General features: G+C 58.8%; 4 protein-coding genes across 4 annotated transcripts in view; 2 read left to right on the forward strand and 2 right to left on the reverse strand.

Moving 5' to 3' along the window:
- The window catches only part of MEA1 (male-enhanced antigen 1), a 215945-nt gene that overhangs the window by 119451 nt on the left and 72542 nt on the right, over positions 1 to 23952 (forward strand). The gene's annotated exons all lie outside the window — the stretch shown is intronic.
- On the forward strand, positions 958 to 15231 carry PEX6 (peroxisomal biogenesis factor 6). Its single transcript, XM_057402784.1, has 17 exons — positions 958 to 1842; positions 1932 to 2092; positions 2621 to 2704; positions 3995 to 4097; positions 4259 to 4395; positions 4477 to 4588; positions 6097 to 6305; positions 6860 to 7052; positions 7324 to 7400; positions 7504 to 7636; positions 10205 to 10410; positions 10503 to 10564; positions 10977 to 11085; positions 11892 to 12008; positions 12589 to 12666; positions 14044 to 14183; positions 15004 to 15231. Exons 1-17 carry the CDS (start codon positions 958 to 960, stop codon positions 15138 to 15140), a joined length of 2943 nt encoding a protein of 980 aa, XP_057258767.1. The 3' UTR covers positions 15141 to 15231.
- GNMT (glycine N-methyltransferase) lies at positions 16777 to 18821 on the reverse strand. Its single transcript, XM_057402946.1, has 6 exons — positions 18616 to 18821; positions 18402 to 18529; positions 17959 to 18072; positions 17403 to 17545; positions 17157 to 17278; positions 16777 to 17074 (listed from the first exon to the last, which is right to left on the reverse strand). The coding sequence occupies exons 1-6, from the start codon at positions 18819 to 18821 to the stop codon at positions 16903 to 16905; spliced, it is 885 nt and encodes a 294-aa protein (XP_057258929.1). The 3' UTR covers positions 16777 to 16902.
- On the reverse strand, positions 18823 to 23927 carry CNPY3 (canopy FGF signaling regulator 3; the record flags this gene model as incomplete). Its single annotated transcript, XM_057402568.1, has 8 exons — positions 23728 to 23927; positions 23314 to 23625; positions 23066 to 23107; positions 20594 to 20717; positions 20309 to 20405; positions 19280 to 19402; positions 19025 to 19142; positions 18823 to 18905 (listed from the first exon to the last, which is right to left on the reverse strand). Coding segments are annotated over exons 1-8 (999 nt in total), but the record flags the coding sequence as incomplete, so codon positions are not given.

A 23952-nucleotide genomic window follows, 5' to 3' on the forward strand; every position in this document is an offset into this window, starting at 1 on the left:
CAGGTGGGTGCGGGTGCCTATGGGATGGGACCCAGAACGCAGACATCCCTGGGGCATTATACCCTTACTCATAGGTCTTTATACCTTACTTACGCACTGGCCATCAGGCACTGCTCACACACCTTGCACATATCTCATGGTTCCATGGGGAATTTTGGTCTGGGGTCTGCTGGTCCATCACCGAGTTCTTTCAAGGGCTTGAGGTGGGCTGTAAATACCTTCTTCTCTCTCTGGTTGTTGCTCCTTGCTAAGAATGCATCTCCTCTACCTTCCAGTACGCATTAGCCTTGTGCCTTTTGTTTACAGAACCAAGTACAGGGTGTTGCAGCCTAAGGCTCCAGCAGCATCAGTTTCCCTTCAGTTTCTTATGCTCAGGGACTACAAGAGCTAGGCAGTTAAAGGAGTTCAGCTGCTGTTAGTGAGCAGTTAACAGCTCAGCACAGCACCGGCACAACCACACTCTTACAAACCAAGTACACGTGTCCAGCCCGCAAAACCTCACCGCGTTGGCACTGGCTCTGCTCTGGGTACCTGCCATTCCCCCCTTACTCCCTGTGCTGCCGGCGCGGGGCAGCAAAGGCCTCGCTCGCCTTTCTGGCTCCATCCCGACCCTCCACAGCCGTGGCACTCTCCGTGAGCCAAGAGGCACCCGTGGGGTACAGCCGGGAGTGCTGGCGCCCAGCTGCGTCGCTGCTGCTGCACTCACAGCCGCGCACCGCTCCAGAGGGCTCCCTGAAGGAGGTGCTGGTGGACGGCAGCGACTGCCCAAGGCTCCGCAGCGCCGGACGGGCAATCCCCGGAGCAGGGGCACTCGGAGCGGGCATTGCCCAGACCTGGCCCCGCGGTGCCGCTGCGGCGGGGCAGGCGCTGCCTGGCGCGGGGCGGAGCCGTGCGGCTGCCGCTCGGCGCCTGCTCCGTGTCCGTGAGGCCTCGGAGCCGCTCCGCCCCCGCGGCTCGATGGCGGTGGCGGTGCTGCGGCCGCTGGACGCGCCGCCGGCGGAGCTGGCTCCGGTGACTGCGCTGCTGCTGGCTCCGCCGGCGCTGTGCGCGGCGCTGCGCGGTCGGGGCGGCGGGCTGGTGCTGGCGGTGCGGCCGGCGGGGCGCGGCGGGGCGCAGCCCGTGCTGCTGAGCGCCGTGGCGGTGGAGGCGGGCGGGCGGCGCGGCGCCGAGCTGTGGCTGCGCGGGGCCGTGCTGCGGCGGCTGGGGCTGGCGGCCGGGCGCCCGGTGGCGGTGTGGCCGGTGCGGCACCCGCCGGCGCTGGCCTGGGTGCTGCTGGGGGGCGCGGCGGCGGCGGCGGGGCGGGCGGCGGGGCGGGGAGCGGTGCTGGCGCGGCGGGGCGAGGCGCTGCCGGGGCCGGGCCCGGGGTCGGGGCCGGGCCCGCTGGTGCTGGAGGCCCGGCCGGCGCTGCAGGGGTTGCTGGGCAACGCCACGCGCACCGCGCTCGCCCCGGCGCTGCGGGAGCCCCCCGGCGCCCCCTGCCGGTGCCCCGCCGCGCCGCCCCTCGTGTCCCGGTTCGCCGCCGCCGGGCCCGGTGGGGCTGCGGCGGTTGCGCGGCTGCGGGCGGCCCCGGGAGGCTGCGGCAACGGCGGCGGCGGCGGCGCGGAGGTGTGGGTGAGCCGGCGCGGGCTGCTGGCGCTCGGCCTCTTCCAGGGCGAGTGGGTGCGGGTGGGAGCCGAGGGCGCGGCCCGCGAGCACTTGGCGGCGCTGCTGGCCCGCCCGCCGCCATGGGAGTACCCGCGGGCCGCCCGCCGCCGGCCGGGTGACGGCGCCGCGCTGATGGCCCCCGCGCTGGCCTTCAACATGGGCTGCGACCCCAGTGCCGCCGCGCAGCTCCGCCTAAGGGTGAGCCTCTGCCGGGACACACACACGCAGGACGTGCGGGGCCGGGGCACGGCAGCGGGCTCTCACCGTGCGGCCTTTCCCCTCCGCAGAGGTACGAAAGGTGCAGCGCCCCCGACGGGGCGGGCAGCCGGTCCGTGCTGGCCGTGCCGCCCTTCGCCAAGGAGCTGCACCTGCAGATCGTCTGCTCGCCCGCGTACAGCGCCCGAGGAGGGTACGACCGCGTCCTCTACAAGCACTTCAGAACACCCCGGTGAGCTGCGGCGGGGCACGCGTGTCCTCTAGTGCCTGAAGGGGTGCGAGAAGGATGGAGAGGGGCTTTGGACAAGGGCCTGTAGGGACAGGGCAAGGGGGAATGGCTTTAACCTGACAGAGGGGAGATTGAGAGGAGACATTAGGAAGAAATTCTTCCCTGTGAGGGTGCCCAGAGAAGCTGTGGCTGCCCCATCCCTGGCAGTGTTCAAGGTCAGGTTGGACACAGGGGCTTGGAGCCACCTGCTCTAAGTGGAAGGTGTCCCTGCCCATGGCAGGGGATTGGAACTGGATGAGCTTTAAGGTCCCTTCCAACCCAAACCAGTCTGAGTCTATGAAAACTTGCTAATGCTTTAAGATTTAAAGTCTTCGCTTGCAGATAATGTAGTGGTTTTTAGCTCTGGTTACTCTACAAGCCCAGCTGCATAGTCGAGAACAGGTTAGAAAGTAAGAGACTCTGCTCAGAGAAGTTTATGGTATATGGGGTAGGAGCCTCTTTCACTGCTGAATATCCCTGTTTTTTTTGTAGGCTTGTCCAGGAGGGGGACATCCTGTGTGTTCCAACGTTTGGCTGTGCTGAGTTTCTAGAAGTAAATGCAGACAAATTCCTAAGGTAGGTGGCAACAAACTGTGGCTCTATTACATGGGTACTGCAGAAGAAAAGGCATTGTTCTGTCGTTGAGGCTCTTGAAACAAGACATTCATTCCATTCTGATCTGTCCCTGGAGTTCAGAGTTTATCTGCCCTTCACTTTAGGGGGAAGAGGGGAAGGTTTTTATTGGATTGTGGGGAGCTGCAGCCAAGAGGGAAGCCTCTGTTAGCTCACTCAGATAGTCATGGAGGGAGGAAAGGGAAAAACAGAGAAACTGATGGGGGAAAAGGAATGAAGAGGGAGGGGTGGCCTTGGGACAGCCAGTGCCACTTCAAGAAAGCCAAGAGGAAGTTGGGCTTGTCAGCGTGTGACAAACATGAAGTGTGAATATCGGCCCTCCCATTTCATGTTAGGTTAACTTGCCGTCTGGCCATCAATTCTGCCTGCCTGGGTTGGCTCAGGTGGCTTTGCAGCAGCCCTGGGCCAAACAAATGTCAGAGGAGGGCTGCTTGCAGAAGGATTTGGGTGGTGGCAATGGGAATGCTATAGCTGAGGGAACTGCCACAGGCAGCTGAGGGGTGCGATGCAAAGAACTGCCTTGAGTTGTTCCTGCAGGATACACCAGCAGCTGCTCAGCTCCACTGCGTGCTTTGAAATATAATAGTTCATAGCACTACTCCAATGAGTGTTTCCTAGGCTCTTTCTCGAAGGGAGGCAGGACCATAGGAGGCACAAGTCTTCTGTTTGTGGAAGTTTCCATTCTATGTTAGCCATGTAGCAAGCCAGAGAAACCAGCAGAGCTTATGGGACCTAAAGAGCTTGGAACTGTATGGGTGTGCAAGTGGTGCTCCATTCAGAGGATGGAGAAAACCCTGGAGGAAACCTCTGCAGATCCCTTGATCTCTCCAATGGGATAGCAGTGTGTCCAGGGCAGAATTCTTGTAAGGCTCTCGTGGTATTTGGGTGAGTCCCAGTCTGGACCCTCAAGGACTCTGCCGTTAGATTTTATACACTGCAGGTGAATGTGGAGTTGTAGTGAAGGAGAGAAAAGAGAATGTCCTGAGCTCTTAGATGCAATACAGACGTACTTGTAGGCTGAAGCCACCAGCAGGAGCTGTTGGCAGTCCTGTTGCTGTCTGGCCAGACAGCACAGCCGGGTCTGTAAAGGATCCATGTGGGTCCTGGGAGGGGGCAGAGGGGGCAAGGGTATCTTTTGTTACCTGGTCTTTTCAGCTGTCTTGCTGACAAGTGTATTGTTCCTGCCTTCGGGATGTAGAGCCAGCAATTTAGATGGCTTCATTTTTCTCTCAGGTGGCCAGAGCTTTACTTCAAAGTGAGGAAGATTTTAGGCATGGTGGAAGGCGAGCAGTCTGAGGGTTACCTGGTGGACACTCAGAACACTTCTCTCTATCTGGTAAGACGTCAGTGGAGAGCGGGGAGATCTGAGGCTGAAGTTGCACTATGGATGATAAAGGTGCCTTTGGAGGCTTGTGTCTCCTGCCATTGGAAAATGGCATTTCCAGGGCAGACTCTGTCGCTTGATACCTGTCTTTGTGCTGTCTTCCCTTCTCACAGGTGGGCTCAACAACCAGCGCTGTCCCATCTGCCCCAGCCTATAACAACCATGAGTTCTGGAGCAGTTTGTCTCCCGCCGGACTTTCCGATGTTGTGAAGCAGCTCTGTGATGCTCTTCGGCCTCACCTGGGCAATCGGTGAGTCAGAATTCCTTCTGGCAAAGCCTCAGGAGAGCTGGGACCCTGCTGGTCACTGAGAGAACTCCCTCCGTGTTACAGGGCAAGCGCACTGAGCGGGGCCAGCAGCGTTCTCCTCTCGGGGCCGAGCGGCAGTGGGAAGCTGATGGCTGTTAGAGCTGTGTGTAGCTGCCTCAACCTCCACCTCTTCAAGGTAATTTCTCCTCTGGTCAGTTAGTGAGTGGATTCACAACATACAAGGAATTGGGGAAATGTTCTGTAAGTTAGCCATGCCAACACTCCTGCTGCAGCCCTGACATGAGCCTCCCCAGAACCTGCTCCCATGTGCACATAATGCAGAAGGAGATTGAGCGTGCTGAGCTTAGCAGCTTGCTCTGGAATGGATTACGATTGATGCTGACATTGTTCTCTTTAACTGCTTTTTTCTTTCCAAGTAAAGCCAGAACAGTGGCTCAAGGGGGAAGCTTGACCAGCTGCCATGCAGCTCCTTTTCTGGGCACAATCCTTAGAAGTGCTGAGCTCTTCAGCAGATGTGCTGTAGCTCTTGGGATCTAGTACAAGCTCACAGAGCCTTCACCGTGCCTTCAGATACATGCATGGAATGTGATTGGGAGCCCTGTGGCACATGGCCTCATGTTTTAGTGTGATAAGCAAGGCTGTAGCTCTGGTTTTGGCCTTGCGTGCTGCTTCTAAAGACTAACACTCTTAGTACTGAAGCCAGAGGTATTTGCTGTCAGTCTTATTGTCCTAGCCCAGCTTTTGCACTCTCCCCTTCTTTTCTCACTTACTGCAATGCTTACATTGCCATTCCACCTTCTCTTCCCTTTGTCTGATTGCTCTGCCTGTTCTAGCACCACATTGTAATGATGATCAGCACTTTTTTGTCCTTTCACCGCCCTTCTGTACTGGCATACAGATACTGCTGCCATTTGGATCTGCTTGCTACAATCCTAACTCCTGTTTTTAGTAGGAATAGGAGTTCCTGTGCTCTGTGCCCCCATCCTTACCCTTTAGGCCAGCTCTTGAGGCGTTCTCCCTGCTCCAAGCTACCCTTTCTGAGGATAAGGCCAAGGAATCCCAGAGATGGTTTGCCTCTCCCTGCCTTGGCCTTGCAGCACCAGGAGGCAGCACTGCCTGTTTCCAGCAGGGTTCAGGCTGCTGTTCAAGGCTCACCACTCTTCTCCCTTTGGGGTGATTTCATCAACCGTTTGCTTTGCAAACAGCCTCTGGGCCTCCAGCCACCTCTAGCTTCCCCTCCCCTCCCTTCTACCTTCCTCTTGCACTTTGTGCTTGTGCAGCACTGGGTTGAACAGTGTCTCCCTCTCTGCTTTTTGCACTGTTTCTCCAAGGCACCTTGTTCTCCCTGTCTTGGCCTCTTCCATGGCTCTCCCATCCCTTCCAGCTTGGGTTGCTGATCAATGACAGCCACTGTATCACCTTCTTAGGTCCCTTGGCCTCACCTTTTTCAGACAAGACCGTCCTGCCCCCCTCAGGGACAACAAACAGCCATTTTTCAATGCTAAAAAGTCCTCAGTGTGTCTACTTTGAATACATCCTGTGTCTCTGGGAAAAATCCCCTCCGATCTCCTTTCAGCTGTGAATTGCCCATGGAAAGCTTCGTGGAAGCAAACGTCGTCCTGCATCCCCCGCTGCCTGTGTTGCAGCCGCTGCAGCCTGTGTGTTGTGTGTTGTGTCTCGCAGGTCGATTGTGTTAGTTTGTGCAGTGACACCAGTGGAGCCACAGAGGAGAAAGTTCAGCTGGCCTTCACCCAGGCCCAGCAGTATCAGCCGTGTGTGCTCCTGCTCAAAGACATCGAGGTGCTTGGCAGAGACCGGGACAGGCTAGGAGAGGATGCCAGGGTCATTGCCACGCTGAGGCAGCTGCTCCTGGACAGAGACCCAGCACTGAGGTATGCACCCTGCATGTTTGCTGTGGGTATCTGAGGTGATTGTTTGCTCCTGCCATTCCTAGGGCAGCAATCACCGCTGCAGCAAGGTAACTGATTGCTAGTGTGCCCTGTTTTGTTTTTAATCTGGTGGAGTCTTTCCCAGGTTTGCTTTGTTTGCTTCAGAGGGCCCTTGTTGCAGCTCAGTGACAGAGAGAATCGGGAAGCTCTGTTGGCTGAAGCTGGTTTCTGAGTTGTTGAATGAGGCATGGCAAGGGTCACGGGGACCTCAGAAGGGAGCTGGACCCTGGGGGAGTCTTGAGGCTGATGACAAGTACCAGGGTTCAGGGAGGGAAACATCAAGTGAAGAAATAAGATGTCACTTGAAGGGCCTTTACTTGGAGCTAGAGCTCACAAAGCAGTTCAAAGGCAAGCTAGAGGAGACTGGCTGCAAGCCAGCTTGGCCAGTATGTATGCATTTCTTGGAGGAAAGGGTAGCCAGTGGGGAGGGACTCATGTGATGGCAATGTAAGAGGGAAGCTTCCATAGAGCTGAGGCTGTCCCCCTTCTCTGAACAGCCACCCTGTCCTGGTGATTGGCACAACCTGCAAGCCCCAGGATGTTCCTGCAGATGTGCAGACTGCTTTCCTTCATGAGGTGAAAATCGAAGCCCCTTCAGAAGAGCAGAGGAGGTCGATGCTGAGCATGCTGACTGCCAGTCTGCCTCTGGGCAAGGAAGTGAGCCTGTCCAAGCTGGCCCGCAGGACTGCCGTGAGTGAAACCACAGCAGCATGTGGAGGTGGGCAGGCCAGGGGTGCTGGGCCGACCTCCCCCACCTGGCCATGGAGAAGGGGAGCAATTCCCACAGCCCTATCTGTTATCCACAGTGGATAACACTGGTCTGCAGACATCTGCAAAAAGCTGGAGCCTCTAACCAGGGCACAGAAGCTCCTGCAAGGAATCTTTCCCCCTACACCTTTTATGGCGTAGGTGGAGCTGTGGTCAGGGACTGAACTGATGCTGTTTGTTTCTGCATTCGCAGGGCTTTGTGCTGGGAGATTTCTGTGCCTTGTTGTCCCACAGCAGCCGGGCTGCTTGTACCCGCATCCAGGCCTTGAGGTAGAGCAGGCAACAGGGCAGGACGCAGGGGAGGGCAAGGCCTGCAGCCAGTCTGATAATGACAGGGGCAGAGCCTGATAACTTCGCTTCTCTTTGCTGACAGCTTTCCAGGTGGACTGAGTGAGGAAGTGGAGAGGGATTTCTGCACTGCTGGGTTCCCGGTGCTCGAGGAGGATTTCAGTGTTGCGCTGGACCAGCTGCATGATGCCCATTCCCAGGCAGTGGGAGCCCCAAAGGTAGGATGTTGAGCAGAGGAATGAGGGTTGGTTCTCCAGAGCTGTATTGTCACTGAATCCCAGACTGGTTTGGGTTGGAAGAGACCTTAAAGCTCATCCAGTTCCAGCCTCCTGCCACAGGCAGGGACACCTTCCACTAGAGGAGGGTGCTCCAGCCCCGTCCAACCTGGCCTTGAACACTGCCAGGGATGGGGCAGCCACAGCTTCTCTGGGCACCCTGTACCAGGGCCTCAGCACCCTCACAGGGAAGAATTTCTCCCTAATGTCTCATCTCAATCTCCCCTCTGTCAGGTTAAAGCCATTGCTCGAGGTACCTTTCACAGACCTCAGCAGATGATGGGGCTGTGTTCTGGCACGTTACTTCCTGCAGTGTCCTTCCATGTATTCCCCCAGCCTTGAGTGAGGAACAGTTCCACCCTGGCCTTTCCCCCAGTAGCGCTGTTCACCTTCTTGGCTTTGAATTTGGGCAGTGGTCTCTAGTTGGAGACTGCTGGATTGGCTAGTGCCATAGGGGTGCAGCTGAGTAGCTGTGGGCTGGCTGCCTCACTCAGGTCTCTCCAGCCACCTGGCACAATGGATCAGAGAGGCTGGGACACAAGCAGGTGAGGGAGCTCCCCACATGTGTGAGAAGCTTTATCCTTAATCCCTTGGCCTTGGCCACTGCTTGAGCTGGGGTGAGCTTTTCTGACAGCCAGGCAATTTGAAGAACTTCAGGGTTCTTAGGGAAAGGGACATGGAGTGTCAGAGAAAAGCAGCTTCTGGGGAGGAGCATGATCTGCCTCTGGCAGCTCAGCACGCAGGGGAAGAGCACTTGGGAAGGCTGTTTTTGCTGGGTAACGTGGTGTTGGGATCAAGCAAAATGATCACAGCTTTCCCATGCCCTTGAGTGCGAATGGCAGCACAGGGCAGGAAATGCTGGCCTTGGAGGAGTTGTTCTGGTGCCTTCCCTGACTGCCCGCTTGCAGTCCTGCCCTAGCAAGGTGTCATCATCCAGGTGCTACTCTGGGACTTCATTCATTCATCCCATTACTGAGAGACTGAAACGAGCTCTGCTTTGAGGCGTGTTTGCAAAGTTTGCTGTAAGGCCAACAGTAACCCCAGAGCACGCTGGGCAGCGAGCTCTGTGTGTAAGCGTGAGCTCATTCTGTTTGCATTTTACAGTCCTTTATCTATTCCTTAGTAACTGGCTGTGGTTCAGGAAGGCTCTTAGCAGACCTGGATGCTCTCAACGTATGTAACTCTTGATTCCCTGCTTGCATTTTCTGGTTAGTCACACATCTGTTTGCAGGCACAGCTTGAGCCTCCTGGAGAGAACCAGTTTGAGTCCTCCAGTTGCTGGCAGTGGCTGCAGCATGGCCTAGGCTTATGATGTTCCCTGAAAATGACTCTGTTGCAGTTTTCCAGCTCTTACAGGCTTTTTCTAGCAGGGCAGTATAGTCAGGAGCGCAGGGGTGAAGGCAGCTCTCCCATTCACCAGCACTGAGGAATGAGGGCCTGTGACCTTTTGCTTTCAACCCTTTTTTTCCGCTGGGAATCCTTATCTTGCCTGACCTGATTTTCCTGGTGGACTTGCTGGACAGCTGGAGGAACAGCACGAGATGGCATCACCTCAAGCAGGGAAGGAACGAGAGCCGAATTGGCTGAGGAGGGGGGAAGGAATTTTCCTCCAGCCTATTTTTAAGCTCCCCATTTGTGCTGGCGCCTGTTCCCCACCCAGCCAGCAGCTGGGGGAACAGTGCCGGGGCTTTGCTTTCTCTGCACGTTCCCGGGAGAGCTGCTGTGACTCTCATGGGATCTGTCGTGTCAGACTGTGGCATTCCTGCTATTTCTAAAGCCGGGAGCAGAGCAGCAGCATCCTCAGTTGTGCTCAGCGCAAGTGGTGGGACTCCCCCCTCTCAAGCTGGCTGTCTTTCCTCTCTTCTCAGTGATCTCCTGCATGTTTGCAGTTGACCCCATCCTATCTATTTCTTGCAAGCATTCGTGGACTTCGTTCTTGCATCCCTCCCTTTCAAAAGCAGATGGTTTTCTGTACAGCATCCTCCAGGGTGTCTGTCTCTCACATCCTCCTTCACATGACAGAGGTCCTGCTAGCCCAGGCTTTGTCACTCTGGTGTGAAGCCCTTGCAGTCTCACTGCCCTCGGGGACAAAGCGCCCTGAACACAAGTAGCTCATAATCAATAGGTCTGGGTTTCATTCCCCCCCCCCTTCTTATTTTTGCCTTCCCCCATGTGTCCCAAGGCCTGCCTGCAGCAGGGCTCTCCCCACAAGGCTGCAGGCAGCCCTGGCAGATACTTTCCCCAGGGTATTTTTGCTGACAGGCACTAAGAGGTACAACAGAGGCTTGGGGATGAGGCAGCACGCAGTGAGCACAGCTTACCTGGGACACGGGCAGTTTGTTTTCCCCATTGCCTAGCTCAGGAGAGGGGAAATGTGGGTGCTGATAGCACGAGAGGGAGTGCAGGGGGATTCCACAGCTGATGGCACAAGAAGCTGATGGCTGGTACCCTGCTGGAGCAGGGGCTCCCCAGGCACACTGACAAGAGGGCCACCCACCCCTCTCTTGGCAGATCCCCTCCGTGTCCTGGCAGGATGTTGGCGGGCTCCAGGAGGTGAAGAAGGAGATCCTGGACACTATCCAGTTGCCCCTGGAGCACCCGGAGCTGCTGTCACTGGGTCTGTGCCGCTCTGGGCTGCTGCTCTACGGGCCTCCAGGGACAGGGAAAACCTTGTTGGCAAAAGCTGTGGCAACCACGTGCACCATGACGTTCCTTAGGTGAAGAGTGGGGCGTCGCACAGCGGGACTGGCTTTCTCCTGGCAGAGGATAGGCTTCCTCTAACTGGCTCCCTCTTCTCCCTGCCCCACAGTGTGAAAGGGCCAGAGCTCATCAACATGTACGTCGGGCAGAGCGAGGAGAACGTGCGTAACGGTGAGGAGATGCATCCTGCTCCTGCGTGCGGGAGGATGGGGCTTTCCTGGGGTGCTGGAGGGGAGGAGGTAGTGCTTAAACCCCTCAGCAAGGGTGCGAACCCAGCAGTCTTCTACAGTCTGTTCCCTGCCTTGCTGCAGCTTTCCTGCTCTCTCTGCTCCTGTTGCTCTTGTCCCTGGTGTTCCTGATGGGATGGCAGCCCCGCAGAGACAGCCGAGCCTCAGGGCCCATGGTGCTGGGTGCTGCCAGTCACTGCTCCCACTGAACCCTCCAGTCAGTAGCAGTTGGGGATGGGGAGGCAGTGGGCAGCTGGTTTCCATCCACAGCTCTTCCCTGCTGGGGGCGTAGCAGGTTCTGTTGCCATTGACTGCTCCTCCAGGACTTTCTCACCTTCCCTGCTGTCTTCTCCCAGTGTTTGCCAGAGCCAGGGCAGCTGCCCCCTGCATCATCTTCTTTGATGAGCTGGATTCCCTGGCCCCCAGTCGTGGGAGGAGTGGAGATTCGGGGGGTGTCATGGACAGGTGAGTGAGCGCCGTGCATCCTTGGCAGAGTGTGTACCTGCCTCAGTTGGAGGGATACATGGGGCTGCCCTGTAAGGCAGAGTCCATCCCGAGTGTCTTTCTCCACTTTTCCCCCCTCCCTGCTCCCTTCCAACCCCTCTGCATGGCCTGTCTGCTCTCTGGACGTTAGTACTGCTGTTTGCATTGCTGGACATTCCCAATTGCCCAAGCTTGTTGTGCAAATATATGGTCAGACAAAGTCTCTTCCAGCTGCTTCTGTGGCTGCCAACTGCTCCCTTTGGCCTCTCCAAGGACATGTTCTGCACCCTGTTGTGCTCTCCTGTTTGCTGCTGTTTCCCTGCAGTGGGAAACCTTTCAGCTGCCCCTCTAGAAGCAAAGCATGTACAGTGTGCACATATCCAGAAATGGGGTTGTTTCTCCCAGGCCTCTTCTGCTGAGCCATTAGTCCCCATGCAGTCCTCCTCTCCATCCTTGAGGGGTTCTGCAGGGTTTTCCAGTGACACCATGTATCCCCAGTGTCCTGTCTTCTCACACACAAACCAGCAGCTCTGCAAGGGGCTGGGAATAGTGCTGTTGGTCACTTCAGGTGATCCCAGGACCTGGTAGAGATATCCCTGTTCCAGGAGGTGTGTGCAGCACTCAAGTACTGTCCTGCCAGACCAGCTTAAGCCCTGTGCCTGCAGAGCTGGGTCTGCTGTTCACTGCCCTGAGGACTGTTCAGCAGCATCACTGCCCTGCCAGGGTGTCCCCAGGGTGACAGTGGGTGACTTACCGAAGTTGTGTTCATCCCGTCTTGCTCCCTGCAGAGTTGTCTCGCAGCTCCTGGCTGAGCTTGATGGCCTTCATTCCACCAGAGAGGTGTTTGTCATTGGAGCTACCAACAGGCCTGACCTCCTGGACGCAGCTCTGCTCCGGCCGGGCAGGTACGGTGCATCCCATCCTGCCTCCAGGTAGCTCCCTGGAGCTTCTCAGGCAGCAATGAGCTGGACTGTGTCCCCACCATGTCCCCTCCAGAGAGACTGTTCCTAAAGCTCCCTGAGCCTGGCTTGGTGGGGGATACGAAGCCACCAAGAGGAGGCCAAGTGCCCATGGCTGTAGCAGCAGCACAAGATACCTCTGCTTGTCATCCCCCACCGCTCTGCTTACTGCCTCAGCAGCACAGCAGGGCAAGAAGGGACCTGCTGTAGCATCAAACTGGTGGGAGCAATTGGTCCCCCCCAGCCTGGTCCTCGTGCCTGTGGCTTGCCACGGCGGGACAGGACTTTGTATGTGCTGTTGCTGGACCTCATGTGGTTCCTGTCAGCCCATTTCTCCAGCTGCCTCGGTCCCTCTGAAGAGCAGCGTTGCCTTCCAGCACACCAGCTGCTGCCCCCCTCCCAGGCTTTGTATCATCCATGAACTTGAGAGCAAAAGGAGCTGCTTCAGGGCCACCTTCAGTTCCTGGTGCCCCAGGGGCAGGTTGGTCTTGGCCTCTTCTCAGCTGTCTCTCCTCTCTGCTGGCAGGTTTGACAAACTGGTCTACGTGGGCATCAGTGAAGACCGGGAGTCGCAGCTGCAGGTGCTGAGCGCCGTCACCAGGAAGTGAGTAACCCCGGGCTCTTGCAGCAGCCTCCTGCCACCCACAGTGGGTCACAGCCTGCTTTTGGGGTTCATGTGTGGTGTGCTCCAGCTTGGCTTCGTGTCTGAGCCCCGGAGAGCACCTGAGGCACTGGCCGGCAGGGAGGGGAAGAAAATGGGACAGATTCCTAAGCACAACTGGGGCTGGGTTTCCTATCAGATGTCTGAGGTGGCTGTCAGTGGAGGCGTTGGCAGGGTTCTCCAGCCACCGTGCACATGCAGAATCACAGAACCAGCTGGGTTGGAAAAGCCCTTCAAGGTCACCCAGTCCAACCGTGCCCCAGCACTGCCAAGGCCACCACTGACCCATGGCACTGAGGGCCTCGTCTACACGGTTTGTGAACACTTCCAGGGACGGTGATTCCAGCACTGCCCTGGGCAGCCTGTTCCAATGCCTGACTGCCCTTTGGGGAAGGAATTGTTCCCAATATCCAGTCTAAACCTCCCTTGGTGCAGCTTGAGGCCATTTCCTCTTGTCCCATCCCTTGTTCCTTGGGAGCAGAGCCCAGCCTCCTCCTGGCTCCATCCTCCTGTCAGGTAGTTCTTGTTGAGGACCTCAGCCAGATCCCAACAGCGTGATGATACTGCAGTGCAGCAGCATGGCAGGAAGCTCCCATTTGCTTCCTGCAAGAGCCACCCTATCACGTCTCCTACTGTTTGCAGGTGTAGGGGTGAAGGCCGCTCCGTTTATCTCATTGCCTTTCCTCCTGTGATACCCGGGGGTCTCCAGCTTGTGCTCTGTGTGCCTTTCCCAACACCGGTGGTGTGGGATCCCCCACAGCTATAGCATAGCTGTGATCACTGCTGCTTTTGAGGGTGAGCTCACAGGAGACAAGAGCTTGGGCTGGCTGTAAGCATCCCTTCACCCCAGTGCTGGCTTTCGTGCCCTGCAGCACCGTGCTGGTGCTGTAGGAGGCTGACTGTCTGCAGCGTGGCCCTGATAGGATGCTGTGGTGTTACAGTGGCTCGTACAGTCTCTCATTAACCACGTTCGTGTCCAGCCCTGGCTGTAGGCTGTTCCCAGGCATGTGGAGCACTCGGTGTCTCCTGAGTGAAAACCCAAAGTCGCCTTTGATCCTGCTTAGCAGGACACGGGACCTTGCTGCAGGGGTGTTCCATCGGGAAGTGACTGCATTTAGAAAGCAAACACAACCCCCTTTGATTTCTTTGGAGCACGCAGAGGCTGCGGGACAAGGGGCCCAGTCATGCTGGCTGCTGTATCATAGAATGGTTTGGGTTGGAAAGGACCTCAGGATCATCCAGTTCCAACCGCCCCGTGTGTCTTTCCTGGTCGGGTGTTTGTTCTGTGGCTCTTACACCTGCAGTTCTCTCTCGTGGCAGGTTTCAACTGGATCCCTCTGTGAATCTCACCACGGTCCTAGAAAGATGCCCAGCTCAGCTGACAGGAGCAGACATCTATGCCCTGTGCTCAGATGCCATGATGTGCGCTGTCAAACGCAAGGTGGAATGGATCGAGGAAGGTGGGAGCCCGGCCCCTGCCTGTCCCACATGGGGTGAAGGGACCAGTTACCACTGCTGGCAACTGGGCTGTGCCTCGATGTCTTTGGGACCGTGTCTGAATGCTTGGCTCTGGGTTACTGCAGCAGTTTAGTCACAGAATTACAGCCTCGTTTGGAAGGGACCTTAAAGCTCATCCAGTTCCAACCCCTGCCACAGGCAAGGACACCTTCCACTAGACCAGGTTGCTCCAAGCCCCATCCAACCTGGCCTTGAACACTGCCAGGGATGGGGCAGCCACAGCTTCTCTGGGCACCCTGTACCAGGGCCTCAGCACCCTCACAGGGAAGAATTTCTTCCTAATGTCTCATCTCAATCTCCCCTCTGTCAGGTTAAAGCCATTCCCCCTTGTCCTGTCCCTACAGGCCCTCGTCAGAAGCCCCTCTCCAGCTTTCTTGTTGGTCCCTTTAGGCACTGGAAGCTGCTCTAAGGTCTCCCCTTCAGGAGCCTTCTCTTCTCCAGGCTGAACCAGCCCAGCTCTCTCAGCCTGGCTCCAGAGCAGAGCTGCTCCAGCCCTCGCAGCATCTCCATGGCCTCCTCTTGTTTTGCTCCAACAGCTCCAAGTCCCTCTTGTGTTGTTGCCCCAGAGATGGACACAGGACTGCAGAGGGGGGGGGGGTCTCACCAGAGCGGAGCAGAGGGGCAGATGGATCATCATTACCTCCAGTCCTTGGCCTCAGGGGGAGGTTTTCCTTCCAGTCTGCTGGCTGGAGAGGGGGCTGTTGGATCTTGCTGTCTTACCCCCATGCCTGTCTCAGCCTCTTCCTGTCCTCTCTCCCGCAGGGCTGGATACTGAGAGTTCTGCTCTGATCCTGACCATGGATGACTTCCTGCAGGCTGCTGCAAGGTTGCAGCCGTCTGTCTCTGAGCAGGAGCTGCTCAGGTACAGACTCATCCAGCAGAAGTTTGCTGCCTGCTGATGCTCAGCAGAGCTGGGACTGGAGTGATGGGCACAGCGTGTGAAGGGGTGCTAGGGAGCGGGCACAGGCACCTGCCTGCCTTTCTCTGGTGGATCCTGGGCCCCTTCTTTGGAGCTTGATTGGAAATAGGGGCTCTGCAGCAGTCCCTTGCCTCTCAGAGCACTGTGTGGCTGCTGGGAGCACTCTAGGGCCATTCCCCCCCAGGGTGGAAGCTCAGTCTCATGGTTGTGGGCACTACAGGAGTGTCTCACGGGTGACAGCATTGGTGAGGGAGCAAAGCCCAAACTGCGCCTGGTTTGGCAGCAGGAGCGGGACTGGAGGGAGTTGCTTGTTGGGGTGTCAGCCCCCAGTGAGGGGTGCTGGCTGGAGGGCAGCAGGGCACAGGACACTGCTGCGGCAGCTGGCCTGGCCTCAGCACGGGCTCTCAATAAATACAGCGGTTTGGCACTGGGTGTTCATCGCCTGGCCTCAGGCCTTAGGTCTTTGCTTGCTGGTGGGGTCTGTGGGTCTGGGAAGGTCCCTTGAGCCCCTGGGCTTATTGGGTGTTGTAGAGGAGCCACTGTCCTGCAGGTCGAGGGGAGCACGGCTGCAAACCAGGCTGGGGCCAGCCCCCGGAATGCCTGGAGCCCACGGGAGGTGGGGAGAGGCTGAGGAAGTGGGTTTTCTAATCCAGGAGCTGAGCATCCTCTCGGGTAGCCCAGCTCTTCTCGGAGGTGCTGGGTGAGAGCAGACATGGGGGCAAACGGCAGCAAGCAAAATTCCCGCTGGGTACTAGGAAGAAACATCACTGGAGAGGGAGGGTTCTGGCCTTGGAAATACCCCTTGGCTGGAGCTGCACTGGCTTGTGCTGGGAGCCAGACCCCTTTAGCAGCCCTGTCCCACCTCCTCCCGCAGCCCGCATGTGCCACATCACTGTTCCTGTGCCGTGTGTGCAGCCACGCTGGCCAGCAGCTGCCCCTGCAGCATCCCTGCAGCTGCTGGTGGGGCTTGGGGGCAGCTCTACCTTAAACCCCGGCCCCGGGGTTGTTACAGCGAGGTTTTACCACTGCTGCATACACCAAGGCTGCAGCAGCCGCATCCCTGCGCCGAGCATGGCTGTCCAGGACCACCTCCCCACCCCGCAGGACTGGTTCTCCAGGTGTTCCGTGCATGAGGACCCAGCGCCCTGCTGCTCCGGCACCTGAGCGTGTTGAGGCAGAGCTGTCCCTGACCACAACGCGCTGCTAGACCTGGCCACCACCTCTTCCCCAGGGCGGGCAGGAGGGAGCTGCAGCCGCAGCAAAAGCAGGCTGGGGTGTGCAGAGCCTCCTCTCCCTTGGGGGGGGGGGGTGTGTGTGTGTAGTGAGAGTGTCAAGGGAATGGGTCAGAGCCTGGTTTTGGGAGTGCAAAGGGAGAAAACCAGTTGCACCCATTAGCTGTGCTCAGTGGAGATGAGCAACCACACACACCCGGGAGCCCCAAACCCCACACCACAGGCATCACTGGCCCCTGCAGCTGGGGCTTGGGCTGAAGCTGTGCCTGCACCCACCTCATGCTGCCCCAGGCTGGCTGCTTCTTCCCCTGGGGGTCCTGACGAGGCTGTGGCCGTCCCCTCACCCCGTCCCCTGACCACACAGACCACAGGCTCCAGTCGCTGTCACGAGTGTTCTTAATGAAGGGGAGGGGGCTCCCCGGTGGCTCTCGGCAGTGTCCCCGGCCCCGTGCTTGTCCCCAGAGCTGCTGGCAGCTCTCAGCCCACCACGGTCCCATCTCGGTGGCCCACTCAGGCCGTCTTCTTCACGACGTGGATGAAGTAGCAGGGGACGTGGGCCTGCCCCGGCGTGTAGGGCTGGAAGTCGCCCAGGACGCTGTGCTGGCACTTGCCCTGGAAGGCACCTTTCAGCAGGGCTGTGAAGGCCTCCAGCCGGTGCGGGTAGTACGAGAGCCGGAACTTGCTGCGGGGAGGCAGTGCCAGTGAGGTGTGGGGCCAGCAGGACACGGTGCCAGCCAGCCCACGCCACGAGCAACCCCTCTCACCTCAGCTCTGGGGATGCCCCCACCTCAGTGGGGGGGACCTGCACTGTGTAGTCCAGGGTCACCATGTGAGCCTTGTTGTTCACCAGCAGCACCGAGGTGGTGATGTCCTTAGTTAAGTCGCTCTGGGGACCGCAGGAGGATGGCTGTGTGGTGGCTCCCTGGGCACAGCCCTTCTCCTTGGCCTTGCCTCAGCGCTGGGGTTGGGTGGAGGGGAGAGGGACGGGCCAGGGTCCATCAGGCACTCACCTTGTAGTAGATGTTCTTGCCCGGTGGCGCGCAGCCTGTGGCCAGGATGTGGTCGTAGTTGCGGTGGTCAATGACCAGGACACCCCCGGGCCGCACCATGCTGGCGATGTTCCGCAGGGCCAGCTTGTGGTCGCTCTGGTCCCCTGGAGAGGAAACCGTGGCATCCTCAGGCACTGGTTGCACCCCATGGCACAGTCCATGGGGGTTCATCTTGCCCCCCTCTTCCCCTTTCCAGTCTCAGCTTGGGGCAGGCACAGCCCCACCCCATGCTATGAGCTCAGGCACGTTCTCAGCCTCACTGGGACAGAGCGTATGGGGAACCCACCACCCTGCTCGTGGCACGAGTCTGGGTGTGCCTCCAGCCTTGCCAGAGATGTGACAAGAGATGCACACAGATAGGACCCAATGGCCCCACTTGTGCCATGAACTGAGGCATGTTCTCAGCCATGACACAGCAGCTCCACTGTGCGTAACCCCCTGCCCCACTCATGGCATGAGTTAGGGCACGCTCTCAGATGTGCACAGGTCCATCCCCCCCCCCCCAAAAAAAACTCACCTTTGAAATCAGGCAGGTGAGCAAAGGAATTCCCCAGGCAGATGACTGCATCAAACCCATCCCCGGGCTTCTCTAGGTCTTTCTCCAGTGTCAGCCAGTTGGCCTCCTCAATGACTGCAGCACAGGGGAGCAGCTGAGGGGGACAGGGACACCCCCCACCTAACCGACAGCCTCCCCTGCACCCCAAACCCTACCCCAGCATCACCCACCCCTTCCTTGGGCCCTGTGGGTACTGGACCTGGCCTGGGGCCAGCGGGCAGGTGAGGGCCATGGCCTGTGCTTGCTGAGCAGGCAGCACCGGCAGGGCCCTGCCCGTCCCTGCAGGGAGGCCACCCGGGCAGCGGCACCCGGGGCAGCCGCGGGAAGGGCTCCGGGCGCCCAGCGCCGGGGTGGGTGTTGGTGTCCGCACGCCCCTCCCGGCCACCCCCCCCCGGCCCCCGCACCCCATCGGTCGAAGGGCTCCTCCTTGCGCCGCTCCCAGCGCTCCTTCAGCGCGTACTTGAGCATCTTGTCGCTGGCGTCGACGCTGGTCACCTGGAAGCCCTCCTCCAGCAGCATGATGGAGTCCACCCTGGGAACACGGCTGTCAGCGGGGGCACCGGAGGGGCCCGCGGGAGCGGGGACTTGTGCGGCGAGCGGGCGGGCGCGGAGCCTCACCCGGTGCCGCAGGCCACGTCGAGGACGGAGCGGCAGCGGTGCTGCCGGAGCAGCGCCAGGAGCCAGCTGCGGTACTCGGCCGTGCGGCCCCGCGTGTCCCCGATGTACAGCTGCCACACGCGGGCCGCCCGCCCATCCGCGTACTGGTCCGGCAGCCCCTCCGCCGCAACCCCCAGCGACCGCGTCCGGTACACGCTGTCCACCATCCCGCAACACCGAACCGGTGCCCTGCCTCTCCCCCACGCTTGCCAAGTCGCCCTTCTTGCCAGTCCACTTCTCTGCCAGGCAGCCTGGGAAGAAGAGGAGGGGGGGGCGCTGAGGGAGTAGCGGGGATCCCCGTGCCCTAGCGGGGTTCCCCTGCCCTCCCCCTAGCAGCCCTGTGCTGCCCAGGGCACCAGGCAGGACTTACTTGTGTCCTTCCCTTTCAACACGTGGTTGGCACAAAGGAACTGGGAAAGGTCCTCTGCCTGGTGGTGCCTGTACCAGTCCTCGATCACGTCTTCGTACTCCTCCACCAGCACATCGCACTAGCGCAGAGAAGAACCTGGCTCCAGCCACGTGCCACCACGGCAGGACCAAGGAAGCAGGGCCTGGTGACACCCCCATTCCCAGACCCTCAAGGCCAACGGTGGCTGCCGAGGGTCAATCCCACTGAGCCAGGTACCTGCTTTTTGAGGTCAGCCACCTCGGCGGAGGTCTCGTTCCACAGCTCATAGGGGATGTCCATCACCACCTTGACGCCCTTGTGCACCAGGTTGTGCAGGGTCTCGAAGGTCTCTGACATGCCCTGGAGGAGCAGCGGTGCTTGGTCAAACCTCGCTCCTCCCATCACTCCCTCCCGAGTAAAAGTGATGGAAACCACAGTGCTCCTTAACATCTCTGCACTCCTTACACTAACAATTATTCTCACACCAAGACTCCTCCCCCTGCTACCAAGACACTTCCAAACCTCTCCAGCTACCACCACTCTCGCTGTTAGAGCAGCCTTTCTAACCAGCCTAGTACCAATAGCACTACTTATGCACTTGGAGTCAGAAAGCATCGCCTCCCACCGAGGATGACAATTCATCATACATTTCAAAATCCCACTTAGCTTCAAAATAGACCAGTAATACTCATTATTCCTCCTCATTGCACTGTTTGCAACATGAGACACAGCATCAGAACCATACACGACAATGTCTTTTTCCTTGTAGCTGTAACTAAAATCAACCACTGTAAACAACCTATTTCTACTAACCATAGGCTGAGTCAGAATCACATCATTCCTCTCATGGGCAGATGGCAGGGCTGCGCAGAAGCTAACACAACAGCCCTTCAAGCCGTGCTTTACAACCCAATTGAAGATACTGTCCTTATCATGGCACTACTTGCCTCGACCAGAAACACCTGAGCAATACAGCAAACCTGCTCATCCACAGAAACCCCAACAATTCCCTGCAGACCTGCCAAAATCAGGGTCCTGGGGCATCAGCGTTGCCAGGAGGGAGTCCCCATCTGCAAACCCAGTCCCCAAACCAACAGGAAGACACAGGCAGGGCATGACAGCCCCTGGCTCCCCCTGTGCAGCACCCACACCTCACCTGGGGGGAGCACAGCACTGCATGCCAGGCACTGCCAGGGGATGGGAAGGAGCCCCAGTGCAGCACCCGGCAGGCAAGGGGACTACTGGGGACTGGAGCACAGCCCTCACCTTTGCAAACCTGTTGCTGCCGCTCCGCTCCTTGTGCAGGTTGTAATCCAAGAGCCGCTTGCAGATGTTCTCTGTCACCTCGATTAACCGGATGTCCCTGCATGGAGAGGAGGGAGGGCTCGGGCTCAGCACAGCCCCCCAGAACCAAGCACGGCACAGGTGATGGGGAGCTCCCCATAGCCTGGCACAGTTTAGCTTCCTCAGCCCCTCCACAGGCTGCCCAAGCCCCTGCTCTGCCTTCTGCAGCAGTGACTGCAGGAGAACCCCCATCCTGCTCTCACTTACGACTGTGTGTACTTGACGGCAGCGCCCTTCCCGTCCAGGAAGCCGTACTTGGTGTCAATCACTTCCTTGGTCTTGCCGGTCTCCTCGAAAGCAGATTTCAGCTCCACTGCCACGTACTTGCACACTGTGGGAAGGAAAGCAGGGGTTAGGAGGGGTTTGGAGTGTGACACAGCAGCAGAAACAAGCACGGGAGTCAGGCACACTGAAGCCACTATGAGCAGAAAGAAGCCTCAGCCACTGGAATAAATAACTGGGAATGGCCCAACCAATTCCACTGGAGCTCCACTGAAGCAGGAGCACCTGAATGGTGTAAGCTATGGCACAACTGGAAGGCAGAGCCCATTCTGCCTGCTGGTTGCCAAACAGCTCCACTGCTCAGCCATCAAAGCCTTTGCACTAAAAGCTGCTCCCTTCCTCCTGGAAGAGGACGGGGTCTTTTGGCAACATAAGCCTCAGCTCCTCCTCATGACACCAGGGTATCCCATCCTGTAACAGTTCTCCTAGCGCCTTGGGGTCATAAGGGCAGTGTTGGGGACCAAGCAGCAGGACAAGATGGTGGCTATGGACTGTGTCACCAAACAAAGGGCTGTCTCAGAATCCCAGACTGGTTTGGGTTGGAAGGGACCTTAAAGCTCATCCGGTTCCAAGGCCCCTGCTGTGGGAAAGGGACACCTTCCACTAGACCAGGTTGCTCCAAGCCCCATCCAACCTGACCTTGAACACTGCCAGGAATGGGACAGCCACAGCTTCTCTGGGCACCCTGTGCCAGGGCATCAGCACCCTCACAGGGAAGAGCTTCTGCCTAAGAGCTCATCTCAGTCTCCCCTCTGGCAGGTTAAAGCCATTCCCCCTTGTCCTGTCCCTACAGGCCCTTGTCAAAAGCTCCTCTCCAGATTTCTTGTCACCCCTTTAGGCACTGGAGCTGCTCTGAGGTCTCCCCTTCAGGAGCCTTCTCTTCTCCAGGCTGAACCAGCCCAGCTCTCCCAGCCTGGCTCCATAGCAGAGCTGCTCCAGCAGTTGCAGCATCTCCATGGCCTCCTCTGGACATGCTCCAACAGCTCCACATCCCTCTTGTGTTGTTGCCCCCAGAGATGGACACAGGACTGCAGGGGGGGTCAGGTCCATCCACACTGCCTGTGGCACTGCCTGCAGCTGAGACCACAGCACCAACAGCTTTGAAACATAGAGCAGATTTTCTTTTACACAACATTAAAAAGAACAAAAGTTTTATTTCTTCTGTACCAGAGTCAAACAGAGCCATAGAAACAGAAATCAGAAGAGAAATATCCTGGTGATTTACAAGTGGAAATGTGGAGGGATGGAAGCCAGGCATGTTGTGGTTCTTCGTTCCCCAAAGCTGGGCTCCCAGGAGGCTGGAGAAACCTTTGTCCTATGCTGCGGACTCCTGTTTGCCAGGAGCTGCCTCTTCTTCCAGTCCTGCTTTGGGAGAAGGCCCGAATCCCAGCAGGAACAGTCACCAGCAGCCAGCTGCCAGATCTTCTCCCAGGCCGTGATGTGAATAGAGAAGGAAGGAAGACTGCGAGGTAGCTTCTGCAGGCTGCCACCACATAATGGATGCCCTGTGTGCACCTCTTGCACTTCCCTTTCTCTGCAGGCGCTAGGGGCTGGAGGTGACTGCAGCCATTTCTGAGGTGGGACAAGTGCTCCTTCATGCAGCTCCTCTGGCCTCGAGGTCACCCCTCTTCCCATCACACCATGTGTGCCAGGAGCACTTGCTGCTGGGTCCGTCGGACCGGCCAATCCCGTCCCGCCATTCCGGGCGCCAAGCCGAGCGCGCACAGAGCGGGGCCCTCCCGGCCGCCGTAGACGCGCCGCCGGGCTCCACGTGGCTGGCGGCGGTGTCGCTACGGTCCCCGCCACCCGCAGCACCACGGCAGCCCCTTTCTCTTCCCCAGCCCCATGGTTCCCCCCCAGAACACGGGGGCCCTTCCTCCCCCGACTGGGGGTGCTCCAAAGGCCAACCCAGCACTCACCTCTCAGCTCTGGGCAAGGAGAACGGAGGTGAAGAGGGCACTGGAGAGCGCGACCTTAAGCAGCACCACCCGCACGGCCACGAGCAGGGCTGTTGAGGCGTGGAGCAGCGGCACTGCAATGGAAGGGGCAGGGTGATGCCTCCCACAGGCACACTGCTGCCCCTCAACATCCCCTCCAGGGCTGCAGTGGGGCCAGTGTCCCCAAGACTTCAGGCCCAGCAGCCTCCCCAGGGCTTGTCATGGGCTTTTGCCCACCCTCACAACTCCCTAAGACACCTTGTGACACCCTCACGCTGTCCCTCTGAGCCACTTTCTCCTTCCTCCTCACTAAGAGCTTCACCCCCTCTTCCCTAGCCCCACCACACTATGGGGACCCACCCTGACCACCCCATGATCCCAGCTGGGTCCCTGCCAATAGCCCAATGGGTTTCCTCTGTGACAACAGACATCCACACCATTACATGGACTGGAGACTCACCAGCCATGTTGCTGGGACACAGCTCTGCCACCTCTTCATTGCCTGGGGGATGAGAGAGCAGCTGGGGAGGCACCAGGTGTGAGGCAGGGCCCACCACAAACCCCTTCCTGTGCCTCTTCGCTGAAGCAGCAACGTTGGCTTGTGGGGCCTCACACCTGCTCCTGGATCCCGCATCCTTGGAGGGCACCATGGTGCTGGGCAGCAGCACCAAGGCAAGCAGATGGGGTATCGGGGGGGGGGGGGCATACCCGTGATGGGGATGGGGCTGGAGCTCTGGGCCGGGGAGGTCGTGGTGGGCCCCACATGGCAGGCGAGATCCCCCTCAGCTGGGAGGTCATCAGGGAGGAGGGAGACAGTGCAGATGGTTCCACCGTCCTCCTGGGAGGCCCCGTAGGAAAATGACTGCAGGATGCTGCCATTCCCACCGGAGATCCAGACGGCATGGCCGGAGCCAGGGGTCAGCTCGCTCACCACGCAGACCACCAGCCGCCGGTGCTGCCCGGCCACCTCCATGCTCAGCGGTGGGGCCAGGGTGGGCAGCGGCCCAGCAGCCCTGCCAGCTGTAGGGACAGGCGTCAGGGGGGCACCGTGTTCCCTGCACATCCCACCCACCACACTCGCCCTTCACTCCCTGCCTGGCTGTCCCTCCCGGGGGTACTCACAGGGCAACAGCAGGAGCAGAGCGGCAGCCACCAGCACCCAGGGCACCTCCATGGCAGCCGCAGCGGGCTGCCGAGGGCTCAGCCCCCAACCACGGCCCATCACCTGGCATCGCGGCGGGGCGGCCGCCCGGGCTGCGGGGACTGGCTGCTGTTCCCCGCCTCCCCTGCAATGGCACCGCCTGCGTCCCCTCCAGCAGCAGTGGTACCGCCGCTCCCGCCTCTCCT

The sequence above is a fragment of the Pezoporus wallicus genome, unplaced genomic scaffold (assembly GCF_028554395.1).
Source record: "Pezoporus wallicus isolate ANWC-B61680 ecotype Strahan unplaced genomic scaffold, APGP_CSIRO_Pwel_v1 contig_7553, whole genome shotgun sequence".
NCBI classification, from domain to species: domain Eukaryota; kingdom Metazoa; phylum Chordata; class Aves; order Psittaciformes; family Psittacidae; genus Pezoporus; species Pezoporus wallicus.

Bases quoted from the DNA above. Each gene is read 5' to 3' on its own strand.
- PEX6 (XM_057402784.1), top strand. From the start codon at position 958: ATGGCGGTGGCGGTGCTGCGGCCGCTGGACGCGCCGCCGGCGGAGCTG. The intron at 4,098-4,258 runs GTAAGACGTCAG...CCCTTCTCACAG, and splicing joins AGAACACTTCTCTCTATCTG to GTGGGCTCAACAACCAGCGC. The intron at 10,411-10,502 runs GTGAAGAGTGGG...CCTGCCCCACAG, and splicing joins TGCACCATGACGTTCCTTAG to TGTGAAAGGGCCAGAGCTCA.
- GNMT (XM_057402946.1), bottom strand. From the start codon at position 18,821: ATGGTGGACAGCGTGTACCGGACGCGGTCGCTGGGGGTTGCGGCGGAG. The intron at 18,073-18,401 runs GTGCGGGGGCCG...CCTGTGCTGCAG, and splicing joins GGAGCCCTTCGACCGATGGG to TCATTGAGGAGGCCAACTGG. The intron at 17,279-17,402 runs GTGAGTGCCTGA...TGCGGTCCCCAG, and splicing joins GCAAGAACATCTACTACAAG to AGCGACTTAACTAAGGACAT.